At 46.3% G+C, this 13,209-nt stretch overlaps 1 protein-coding gene across 1 annotated transcript in view; it reads right to left on the minus strand.

Annotated features, from left to right (window-relative positions):
• MAMLD1 (mastermind like domain containing 1) overlaps positions 1 to 13,209 on the minus strand; it is a 99,316-nt gene that overhangs the window by 20,408 nt on the left and 65,699 nt on the right. The window contains exon 2 of the mRNA XM_026039027.1: positions 7,475 to 9,172. Within this exon, the coding sequence (XP_025894812.1) occupies positions 7,475 to 9,172 (1,698 nt within the window). The remainder of the gene's footprint in view (positions 1 to 7,474; positions 9,173 to 13,209) is intronic.

Raw genomic sequence — 13,209 nt, forward strand, 5'->3', positions numbered from 1 at the left:
TATGGAGAATATTATTTATGCTGAAGTAATAGATTTCATATCTCCTTCTTTCAAAATGCCCATAAGCACAGGGTTAAACTGTAAAATYGGATGACTTTTTGTTAACTGTACAGCTTTTAAGAATTACATCCCGATATGATAATATTTCTCCTTAAATATACTATGATAAATTTAACCTAAGAAAGTCCGTGTAACGGAGGGATTGGCCTTCAGAGCGCCAAGAGGAGCCGCTCCATTCTGGCAGTGAGTTGCTATCAATTATTAGTATCGTCTGCTTGAAATAGTCCAAAGTGCCTGGAACAGAAATATTGCAAAGCCAAACCCAGCAGGCTGATCAGCTTCCTAAATGGATGGCAATTCCAAGACGACTCCTAATAGTGTTTGGCTTTGAAACCTTAATGTTACCAGCTTTGATGGGRCTGCGGCTAATTTGTATTTAAGACCCATTACCTCTTCCTCTAAGCAATCTTGGAGAAAAATCATTTGTTCTGGGGGGATATTTGCCCCCCAGAGCAGCTCTGTAATGGCCGTTAATTCACACCATTTTGCGCGCTCCTGTATTAATCAGCAAACTGTGAATCAGCCCAGTGTTTCCCGGCTCACAGATGTACGAGAGCAGCCGCGAGGCCACTTCGGCTGCTCTCCCCATTCATGCACGGGGACAATATCAGTTCCTGTTTACAGCCGCCTCTTTGTTTTCCCCCACCCACACACTGAAATTTCTCCAAAATGCCCAGAGAAAAAGAGACTGAGTTCATTTTACCAGGAAAGTTATTTCTAGGTATTGCATCTGAGACAAAACATGTTTGTACTTTTATTTTGTGCGCTGCATTTGCTGCAGGGGGGAGCTGGAAGAGCTCCCCACTCCTCCGATCTGCTGCCCGGCGCCACTCACATGATTTAACGGCATCTCAGGCCCCGATTTATTTATTTTCTTGCTTTTTAGTCCATTCATTAAATTAATCTTTGGTTCCACAGGCATTTCTGCCTTGCAAGAGACATATGTAATTTGAGCCCGCTTCAAGACAATCCTGGGAGGAAGGCCCAGAATTCAAGGGAACAAATCATGCTGCCAAAAATATCACAGCAAAAATATTAAAATTAATTATTAATTTAGGCATCACATTTGAGACAGCAAGAAAGGCACAGCTTAAGGAGGTGAGCAGGCGTTTCCTGAAAGCCCAGGCTGCTTTTAGCTCAAAATGAGCTCCCCAAACTGTCATTACAAAGAAATATCCAGCAAATACACAGCCAACAGGCCCATCTTCTGCAAATGTGGCCAAACCTGGCATTAAGACGTCCCCATATTAATGGGAATTCACAACACAGAGGAAACAAAAGTAGGGTCAGGGAAAGCATTTCCTCGTTGCTATTCCTCAGTTTGCTATATTATGAATGTACCTTTTCTATATAAAAATTACAGGCTCTCTTGCAAGTGAGGATGCGAGTGGTCTGTCTTACTCATCACTAACCACTATTCACGTCCTTATTTTGCAGCACGATCCACACAAGGAAGGTGCATTCAGGAGCTTCACTGTGATGCCCACCAGTCACAGTGAGAAGGCCCCACGTCTTTTCCCTTTAAGATCATAATCTCCAGGTTACTTAAAACCGAATTGCATTTAATGCAACAGTCAAGAAAACAAGTATACATTCAAAACATTTTGCTCAACTGCTTACATATTAAAGGTTTCTGCATACATATTTGTTTTGGGGCAATAAAGCAACATGAAAAATACGAAAGCAAGAAAAACTGTAGCTGGGGCCTGATTCAGGAAATATTTAGCGCGAGAGCAACTCGTGACCATTGCCACCAGCCCGAGCGAGGGTGCCATGGAAAGGGGCCACCTCGGTGGGCAGGAACATGGTCTATGCGTGTGGCTGGTACCAGGTGGTGTCAGAAAGTGGTTTCACATCCAAATAATCAGATACTTTTAGCACAATCATATCACTTTCCCCGAGCATTTGAGAGGCCAGGTCCTCCCTACCCCCACCGCAGAACAAAAGGAAACAACTGCCTGTTGCTCAAAGCGGCACAGAAAGAGCGGCTGAAAACCACAGTGTTTCTGGAGCTGCTGCAGAACCTCGCTGCGATGGCACCTGCTCGGCCAGGACCGGGGACACGGGTGACACTGCACTGGAGTTTGGCCCGTGTGACGGGTGCGGGAAAACTCATTCAGCACAGCTCTTGGGGCTGAAATGCAGTGCCTTGTTGTCCTTAAATGTCCCAAAACACAAACTGAAGAGTTGTGACGCTTCATACACGATCGTGGGCCCAGCTACAACAGGGAAATGCTTCGAAGCATCCGCAATCTCACCCTAGAAGTGCACGCACACAACTGAAAAAAACTAACAGAAGGAACAGAAGGCAGCAACAGAATAAGCAGATCAGATGCGACCTCAATTTAGTCTCTTCACTGCGGCACTGCTGTGAACGCTGCATCTCTATCGGCACGTTGAGGCCAGACACCCCATCTCTTTACACAAGTTCCCTCCTTACTTTCCAAGACGTCTCCYGCGGGATTTAGGCGAGGGGGATAAGGCAGGAGCCTCCAGCTCACATGCTGAAATACCAGCCTGGTTGCAACTGCACAAATAAATATAAATGCAGAAATGACCATTCAAGAAGATGTTTCTACATCTGTGGAGAGATCAGACTCCAGGCTCAGCCTTATTGCCCTCTGTAATCCAGATTCATCACCAGCTTCCTTTATTCACCCATTCAAAGGCACTTAATTAGCTGAAGGGCTTGTTGCTTTGCCTTCAAAAGCTCTCCACTCCCTCAAAGGCCTTGCTGGGGTATTGTGCTCCCATTGCCCTTTGAAATCAAATCTGTTTTTCTTCTTCACGGCATTAGCGAAAGAAGAAAAAGTAATATTTTAAAAAATGAGAAGGCGGGGGGGGGAGGAGGAAGAGGGGAAGAGAAATAGGGAAAGAAAGAAAAAAGAAAGAGAAAGAAAAAAGACATAAAGAAAAAGAAAGGAGGAAAAACCAAGCGGAACTTCCTTCAAAGTGGCTTTAAAGATAAGTTTGACACTTAAAGGAAGCGCAGGGGGGGACAGGCTGGAAAGCACCGATGAAATCTGGGCAGCCCTTCTGGACTCATTGATGCACGATGCTGTAGCTGCCCTACACGCCAGGAAGGCTCCTTGCAACACGCCGGTTCCGCCCGGGAATCGCGGCCCCTCGGCAGCGCTCACCGCGTGCAGGCTTCCCCGGGCAGCCCCGGCCTCGCTGAGTGCGGGACGCCCAGGAAGCAGCCTGTGCTATTAGCATTTCTATGTTTAAATTTTAAAAAGCTGTATTTTGTATTGCAACATATTTATTTAACCTTTAACATCAAAGCYCTGGGTCAGTTTGCTCTCTATAAGAGCGCATTTCATCTTCAGTTTTGTTTCTATATTTGGAAAGCTCATGCTCAGAAGCAAGAATTTTAGTTTAATTTTTTTCCTTGTATATTTAATCTAGCTCAGGGGCATTGGTGTTTCTCTGCAACCTATAATTTACATTGCCAACTCAGATACTGTATTTCTGCTTTTACCACAGTCAAAGAAACACTGTCAAGTCCTCTTCTGAGTTTTTATTTTAGTCTTCCCCACACTCTTTGCTATCCACTATCTCTAACACAGTCCACATATCACAAATACAGCTATCAGTACTGCAAATTGTATCATTCTCTCCRTTCCTGCTCCTACCTTTCTTTCCTCTCCCATCATTTTTGGCTTTGGAGCTGAAGCAAATGTCCCCTTCCTTGCCTGGCAATCCCATGCAGCTCTCCGGATGCCGGCAGGAATGCAGCRAGCTCCAGGAATAGCTCGTTTGGTTGCTACAGAGCAACTGGAGCTCAGCAATGCCTCATGTGCCACACCCCAGCAAAGGCCCTTTATCATTTATGCCCCCCCAACACAAGCTGTGAAGTTGTGTTTGTTTTTAAACAATTTCCACACGCAGCAGTGGGCACTGCTGCCCTGAAAACTTAACCTGAGCTCTGGAAACTTAACTCGGATGAACTTGGGGTTGGAAAACCAAGAGCCAAACAGCTCCCTTTGCACCAACCTGGATTCACCTACAAAGGCCATGGGCTCCTCTCTCTACCTTTGAGACCCCCATTTCTCCTCTTACACAGCAGGTAGAAGGGAGCAGCTCTGGCGAGTGCACTGATGTTGTATCAGCGCAGCTGAAGGGAGAAACGGGCCCAGTATTTCCAACATGCCACAGGAGCGGATCTGCACGAGCACCAGGGAGATGCCCAACTGCTCAGCCTGCCTGGGCAAATGCAGCTTTTCCTGCATCYAGAGGCTGCCAACAGCAAGTGGCTGAGTGTTAAGCCCAGTCTACACCATGGGGTGGTTGTGGAGCCTGTCTTTGACCGGCATTTAATACCATCCTTATGTTGTGGATTTATGAGTCCGGACCTTTGAGTGTAATTTCACCCGGCGAGCACTGGTACTACAGGAGTAAAATGAAAGCCTGAACATATCCACAAGGTAAATGTTAGCGCTACGGGGCTTTACAATATCTCACACCGCAAACTGTCAGTGCCAAAATCAATATCTGTCAATGCTCAGCAATAAAGACACAGCGCTTGAGATGTGAAAAGATTAGATGTTATCAAATCTACCAATTGCTCAGGCAATATGGGATCTGGGGTGAAGACTGATTAAGCTTAAGAGATATACATTAAGTGCAAAAATCATACAGCTGGGAGGCACTAGCAGTAGCCCAGCTTGTGGAATGTATAGTCTTCGCTTTAATATGCATTAAAACAAGAGCAAAAAAGCTCACCCTTCGGGTCTATGTCACAGCCAGCGCTCTCTTCCCCATGTTGCTCTGCCTGCTACAAGGATCAAATTTCATGGTTTATTGTTCTCCCTCCAACTGGCCACCATCCACATTCTTTTTTGGCACAAAGCTGCACCTCTTGCTCAAAAGAAGAGAGCACTATGCCTTCTTTTTATAAATTTTAGTCACATTTACAAACACACACAGAGTATGKAGATGACTTTTAAACACTAAACAACATTCCAGGGAATGCTGTTATTTTTCTCTCAGCATATTTCTGCGATTGAGGTTAAAGATGGGAATTTTCCACCAGGCAGTTACTAATTTTTAAAGATGCAGAGGTTGTCTCCCTCCTCTCTTCTGAATCTTTAGCTTTCTGCCTTCTAATGAAACAACCGACCCATGTTTGAAAAGCCCTGTTCATCACCAGCYTCAGTACAGAGCTGCCACTGAGACTCTAAGAAGGTCAAATTCAGCTCTCAGACACATTGCTGGAAGTCAGGGAAAAAAAAAAGAAAAGAAAAGAAAAAAAAAAACCCCACTCTCCACTGAAGCCACTTCTGTAAAATGGAGTAAAATCTACACAAATCAAGCATGGTCCAAAATCTCAGAAACTACTGCAGACAAACAGCAGATCACAGGGCAGATTCAAATAAACACAGTAAGTATCCCAGACACTAGAAGAGGAGCCTAGTAATTAGAATATTTTCTCCATGTCATTTTCTTTTATTTTGGCACTCAAGGGCCATTTTTTCTTATATGCAATTTTCAATAAAATTATCCAAACCTAACAAAATGTTCTACTCCTGCAAACCTACCATCTTTCCTAGGCAGCTTAACAGACTGTAAAACTGAAGCACTGTCATTTGGTGTATAATTAATGTAATAAGTCTTACCTTGTAAAATCAGGGAGGCAGCATGTGCTTACCTAACTAGTCTGAAAACATAAACTGTTCAGCACCTGTAATCACTTTAACTGTCCTTGATCTTTACTGATAGTCCCCAAATTAAAACAACTCTCTGACAGTGAGAATCCACTAAAGCTTCAGCCTAGGTAGGACATTTGGGAAGTTGCTTGAAAAGAGGCTCTTTTGGCCAAGTCAAGAGACTCACTGCAGGAAATTTTCTTCTGGTTCTTCTTGGCTAATCAGTGGAGCAAGAGTTCAGAGGTGCAAGGCAAAAATGCAGYGTGGGGGAAAGCAGGGCACAGGAAACCTCAGGAATCCACTGGGGACGCGGCAAWTCCGCACACGCAGCAGGGGAGCCCCAGAAAAAACAATAAGTGCTCAAAGGTTATGGACGCACGATCAAAAGCGATGGTGCTCCTGCAGTTCAACAACTTCCCAACCGTGRCTGGAGATGCAGTGAGAGCCCATGGGCACATTCTCCAGCCTGCTGCCTGTACAGCAGCACTGCTCAAGCTGCAGCAACCACCACCTTTCCGTCACATCTYCATTCTCCTTGATCCCAGGGAGGCAAAATCCTCTGCTTCGTGTTTAAGCAGGGTCCTCCTCAACACAAGCAGGGCCCTCACATATCTAAAGGAACCCACTTGCTTCAGGCTTTTGTAGAATTAGGGGCTTTACTGGTAACTCTTTGAAGTGAACACTACAAGCAATGTTGGTACATGTTGTATCTTTGGGTGAGCAAATGGAATAAGCTACTGGCCCTTCCCAGCGACTGCTTTTGAGCAGCTGTATGAAGCAAGGGAGAAGAGAGTGGGCACAGGCTGGAGAACTGTGAGCMGATCCCCAAATGGCATGGAGGACACACACCTCATTAAGTTAGCGCTAAGGAGCTGCAATCCAGGAAACAGCCCCGTCTTTCTCATTGCTATCGTCAGAAAAGGCTCCACTGAGTCATCCGCAGTGAAGAAATCCAACCTTGTAAGATGGGATGAGCTAGCAGTGAAGAAGAACAATGAAAGCCAGGATCTGGGCTGTGTCCCCCAGCTCTGGAGCAGCTCCTGGCAGAGCCTCAGAGCTTCCCCCTTCTACTAGGTGAGAAGTCTTCCCGTTGCCAGTGCTTTTGCATTTACTGTCTGTGTTCGTATCACAGATTAACAAAGGGCGGGAATGGTCTTCATCCAAAGCAGGGCATTGCTCCCGGGAAATGCTCCCAACAGGTATTTCAAGTCTGCCTCTTTGATATTCAGGAGCTGCACTGTTTGACCTGCTGTCCATGAAGGAGTCATATTTTAGCTTCGCTTCTCAACCCACTTGGTCTTAGCTGGCCTCAGAAACAACATGGATGAATTTGGTCAAAGACATTATGAAAGAGAAATTATCCTGCAATGACTACAGAAAAGATGACGCAAAACGCATTACAGGAACATCTCTACTTTACAATACAAACTAAATAAGAACAACATCTATATATTTGAAAAAAAACATGTATGTCAGTGGTATGAAATGTGCTCTGCCTAATGTACTCTGCTTTTTGCCTAGCAGCRTGAGGTTCCCTGCTTCTAGAGAAGAGAAAATCCATGAATTACAGCACATTTCAATGGAAGAAACATATAAAACAACTTCTGAGAACTCCAGGATAATCTTAGCACCCTACCCTGCATAAACAGTGTTCACCCCAGAAGTTTAGAGGTGTCACATTTGAAACAGAAAAGAAAGCAAAAATCAGAAACCGAATAACTCAGCGTTTTCACAGAACCTCTGGAAGATACAAGCAGCCTTCTCACCTGTCTGTTTTGAGATGACAGAGCAGCGGGCTGCATGTGCCTCTGCACCCGATGCGGCTGCATCAGTTGTCGAAACTGCTGCTGGAGGAACTGGCTGTTGTTGGTCTGCGGGGACTGCTGCGTGGCTGGAGAATGCTGCTGTTGCTGCAGATAGTGAATGAGAGACTGCTGCCCTTGTCCGGCTGTCATGGGCGACATCTTTTGAGTGGAGGACTCTGAGGCAAAGTGAGACAGTGGTTTGGTGTTATTGAAAGAGAACTGCTCTTGGCTAACAGGGCTCTCGTTCACCAGACCCGGCTGTAAGCTACTGGATGGCTGTTGCATAATTATGTTCATGTTTTTGGACTGGTTTGGAGTCATTGATTTAAAAAGCGAGCTCTGCATACTCGTGGGGTTGCTGGTGGGGGTGATGTTAGAGATTAATGTACCTTGAGGACTGAAGGGCTGCTGGTGCAGAGCTGGGCTTGACAGCTTTTCAGGCCTGTAAGGCGGAGAAGGYCCAGTGTTTGTCGAGGCCATGCTGGCAACCATGTTGTTCTGGGGACTTTTGATGTTGTTGGGGGGGATGCTGGCGGACGTCAGGGTGGGCAGCATGGCGCTCTGGGGGCTGAAAGGCTGCTGGTTCAGAGCCGGGCTGGAGAGCTTCTCCGACCCGTAGGGAGGAGAGGGTCCACTGGACGGGGTGCTGCTGGAAGCCATGCTCGAGAGCAGGCTGTTCTGAGGACTCTGGATATTGTTTCCTGGCAAATTATTAGAGGCCATGCCAGACACCATGACATTCTGGGGACTGAAAGGTTGGTGGTGTGGAGACGATCCTGCCCTGTAAGGGGGAGAGAGCCCAGGAGGAGACATGGTTGGCCAGCTGGGAGCCTGAACTTGCTGCTTGGTCGTAGACACCTGCTTGCTTGCTGCGAGCTGCTTTAGCTGCTGCGCGTGCCAGTTGGAGCCAGGCATGTTGGGCAGGGGCACGGGAAGCATAGCGGSCGGCTGGCTCTTCCCCTGGGCTGCTGAAGAGATGGGCGACGCAGCAGGTTTGGTCGAGGGAGGAACTTGGAAGCTGGCTCCTGCAGATGATGGTCTCATCTGAGGAGATCCTCCGCTGGCGGGGTTGCAGCCTGGGGAAAAGTCTTTGTTAGCAACGTGGTTCTCCAAATGGGAAGTCTGCGGAGAGGACTTTGGGGTGGTACTGATGCTCGGCTGAGAATGACTCAGTCCCAGTGGCTCTTCAGCCTTGCTGCCCAAAATCTTCTCCAGATCCAGGTCATTGGGAGAAGGATCAGGCATTTTTGTCAGCTCTTCCAGCAGATCTTGCAGTTCTTGGTCCACGGTCTGCAGGTTGTTTCCTTTCTCATCATAGTGGACAATATTGTTATTCTGTCCTCCTATCGCGCCCTTCTGGCTTATTTCCGTGTTGGGTGGCACGGGGAAGGGAGAACCGATGCCRCTGCCGTTGAGGTGATTGCTCTCCAGGAGCACCGGGTGAGCCGCTACCCCCAGCGAGGCCGCGCCGTGGCTGGCGGAGAACGGCGAGCTCTGCATCTCCGGACACGCCACGCTGGGATTGCCGCCTTGGCCCATGGAGAGGGTTACGTCGTCAAGACAGAGCCTTTTATTGTCGCTGGGGAAAACGATGTCGGGCACGCCACCAGAGGCCGGGGAGCTGTCATCTTCCAGTTTTCTTTTAATGGATCCCTGTAGCTGGAGAAAAAGARAAAAGGAAGAAGAAAGGCTCTGTCATTGACCTTATTCCAACACGCTCTGAAGCTCCATACTTGAACACTGAGAGGGAGATACTGAAAATTAAATCACACAATTAAAAATCCAATCATGTGAGACAAATTCAATCAGGATTTAAGTGGGTGCAACTTCACTGAAATCAGAAGAGTTATAGTCACACAAAGGCTAAATCTGACATGTTGGTCTTAAAACAGATGTTAAAGCTATAAAATATTGTCTGTGATGTGAACTGTAATAGAAGTTTTTTAAATAGTTTCTGGTACCATTTCAATTACGACATTATACTCCCTGCATAGCAAACATACCATCGTTTTTATGGTAACATTTTTTAGGTCTAAACAACAGCACATCTGAATGAAATCACAGACTGAATTTAGTGACCTTCTGCCAGTAACTCAGATAAAATTCAGACCTAAGAAAACCAAATTGTCTTATGCTCTTTATAAGCAGTGCATCTGAAATAACTGGCACACTTTCTAAACAAATCAAACTAAAAAAGAATCTCAAGTATCTAAGCAGTTTTTCACCTTTCAAGCTTCCTAATCACAGATCTTTTAGATTTTACGAAACAGTCAATAACATCAAAAAAAAAAAAATTTATATATAAAATATTTTTAAATACATTTATTGCAGTATGGGCTTCATTCTGTTGAGGAACTGCAATTCACTCATAAAAATAGAAATGTTAATGTCACTGTCATGGTTATCAGGGGYTTGCAGGACTGTAAATCTTGGGAGAAAACCTTCCTTACACAGTGTATGTAAAGACAGTGAAACTGAAAACAATGTCTCTAACATTAATTCAGCGTGGTAGGGCAATCTCTCTTAAATATAATTATCTGTGGCTTTCATTCTTAACACCCACGACCTGTATGTCGCAGGATTAATCAGACATTAGCACTGCTGCTTCAACTTAAGAGAATTAGAATTATGTTCTTGCTTATCAATCGAGGGAGGCGGCATTCAGGAAAGGATCTAATCAGCAGTGGGAAACCCAGAGCGGGTCACTACTGCTCTTACAGGAAAGCCTCTCCCAGCCCCAGCCTACAATTAGAAGTGCCCCTAGTCATGTAGGGCCACGACAAAAATCCACATCCCAGAGCAGTTGCTACCATCCTGCTGCCTAGTCCCCGTGCAGCCCTGCGACCCCRGCGGCTGCGTGGGGTGCGAGTTGCACTGAATATTACACGTTCTCAGTTGTGCCTAAGAGTCACTGCTGTCAGTGGCAGCGGCCTCTGCGCTCCCAGACAACACGTGCAACCCCTGCAAGTGGATGCACATGGGAGGGCGCGTGGAAGCTGCAGGGAATGGGGCAGGAACGTCTCGAGCAGCCCGTGGTAGCGTCAGGTTTACCAAGGTATTTGGAGGAGTGTGAAAAGACGCTGGAGGACAGCGAGAGGACACGTTAATTCTACCTGATGATCAGGGCGCTGGTGGATGGAAAAGCAGGTCTGTGCACTACAGACCTGTGCATCAGGTTTTGGAAGGAATTCACCTACTCTCCATCAACAGATACAGAAGTTTTGAATGGTATTAACAGCAAAGAGCCCTTTTTACATGCCTATTTTCCATGTCTCCTCAAAATGCTGCCCCTTAGAGAAATCTGTGCTTCTGGGACCTCCCTTCTGCATTGCTTTAACCAGGGCTGTGCTTGAAAACCACTTGCAGGTCACAGCTGGTGCAGAACAGGGACTCTGGCTCTCGGTGGAACGGTCACCAGTATCCGACAGCTCAGCTGCCTGCTCTTCCTCCCCTCCTTGGCCAGCAGTGCTACGCGTGGTCCCAATCTTTGCTCTGCAAGAGACTGCCGTGGCACCACTGCCAGAGACAGCTAAAGCCATCAGTGACTTGATTATTCCTTGGGGTTGCTGCAGCCAACATTTGCTTAGCTTTAGGAAATGCAACAAGGCCTAAGTGTTTTCCCAAGCCTTGGTCTAATGATGGATGAACTTATTTTCCCTTATTTTCTTTGATAAAAATAAGGCAGAGTTGCATGTTTCAACAAGATGTTGTGCTGTGTATGCTGAAACATGTTGGTAGGGCACAACTAAACTCAGCAAGTATGGAGAATCCTAACAGGAGCTTCACACATCCAAAACAAACACAGGCTGATCCCAAGCTGCACCCTGGGAAATGTGGGGAGGAACTGCTGGGATCTCCTGCTCCTGGCCAGCTGACATGCTGGCATGCATGTCCTTGCCAGTGCTGCTTCTGCCATAGCACATTCCTGTGCTCTGAGTTGCTGCGGAGAAGTTCGGGCTTTTTAAACACTTAGAAAACATTTTTCTAACTGTTGAACTGGGAAGTGACTGTGATAGGAAAACAAAACTCCACTACTCCAGACTACTGTTACATATAAAAAGATAGAACAAGGCCATAGCTTTTGGAATGCATGGTTGTTCCAGAACTGGAAGGGGATCCTTTAAATAGGATGCTGTTGGCTAGCCCTCCTGAGAAGAGGTACAGTGAAATTAGTTGGTTTTATATTCCCTTGGAAAGTAAGACTTCTATTTCTCTGCTGAATATTTGCACAGAGGGACCATTAAACTCAGAAAAACAGCTTTCTTCAATGTAGACAGGTATAACTCAATAAAATTCAACAGCGTTGGGTTTGCTCAAGATAGATGTGACTAGAGGCTGGTATTTGAGAGAGAAAGGTAACATGAAATGTTATGAAATGGACTAAACAAATCATAGCAAAGTTTTGGTTGGAAGGGTCATCTGGGGATCACTAGCCTTCTGCGCTAAGCACATCACAAATGAAAAAAAAAAAAAAAAAGAAGACAGTGTTTTACTAGGCACTTGAGTATGAATTGCCAACCAAGTACAGAAACCTCTCCTTGGCTGGGGAAGTAGCTAAAAGGTTTGCTTAAATATTCCACATGCAAACACACGCGACTGCCACTCTCCTGCAGCACGTTGTGCGGTTGCTACCTCCTGCCTGCTGCACTTGCCTCCCCAGGTCCCCAAGTCCCTTCGAATGCTCTCCATTAACATGCCACAGCRGCAGTGTGACAAGTGCAGGGGAGCGACACGCTGCTCCTCATGATGGGGCCTGAGCTTAGAGACTTGCAGCAACAGCAGCAGCAGATCATCRGAGATGTGCGAGGACTTTTAGGACCAGGAGCCTCTGATCTAACTAACTTGAGAATCGGCTGTTGCAGATCCTTATCATTCTCCCAGTTACTCTCAGACATCTTGAGACCCTCCTCTTAAAGCCTATGTACCCTGGACCTCCTAGGAAGGACSTGACTTACTCCAGTTCTTTCTCCCGTTTTCTTGAGACAACTMCTGCTGTATGACCAGGACAACAGAAATGAGGAGAGCACCAAAACATGCTCTTCCCTTTCTCAGTGTACTCGGCAGCCCTTTTTTTTTCAAATTAAACACCTGAGAAGTGAATATAAACATTTTCATAAACACATAAGCACATGCAGGACTGGCTGAGGACTGAGGACTGTACATGATAACAGCATGAAAGCTTCATTCATGCACAGCAGGAAGGACTAAAGCAGACAGGCGACGAATGGGCTCTTGTGACCTTGTCAAAACTGATTAAAATGCATTAGCATGCACACAGTAACTTCCGTCCAGGAATACTAGGAAACAAAGGTGGGTCCTCTGATTTGGGGAATATCGGATTGTGAGGTCCCCATTACCTCAGGTCTGCTTTTAAAGGCGAGACTGACACGACCCCAGCACTATCACCACCTCAAAATGAAAAGGCCGTGGTTCTGGGAAAGGCCCCAGTTACAAATGAGTCGCGCTGCCTGCTCATAATGGTAGTGTAACAAGAATAAATAATAACTGTTTACACTGCTCCTTCCAAGGAAGCTGTACAGCTGTGGTTGCAAACATCTAATTTGTCACACACTACCTCTCAGCGCAGAGTAGCGCTCTCCGTGTGGGCAGAGCTCTCCGCGGGCTTTCTGCTGCGCAAGGAATAAACGGCAGACGTGGCAAACTTAGCGAGACCGAGACCTGGCTCTCTCTGTTTG

Source organism: Nothoprocta perdicaria, unplaced genomic scaffold, assembly GCF_003342845.1.
Source record: "Nothoprocta perdicaria isolate Ctin4 unplaced genomic scaffold, notPer1 scaffold_22, whole genome shotgun sequence".
In the NCBI taxonomy this organism is placed as follows: Eukaryota; Metazoa; Chordata; class Aves; order Tinamiformes; family Tinamidae; genus Nothoprocta; species Nothoprocta perdicaria.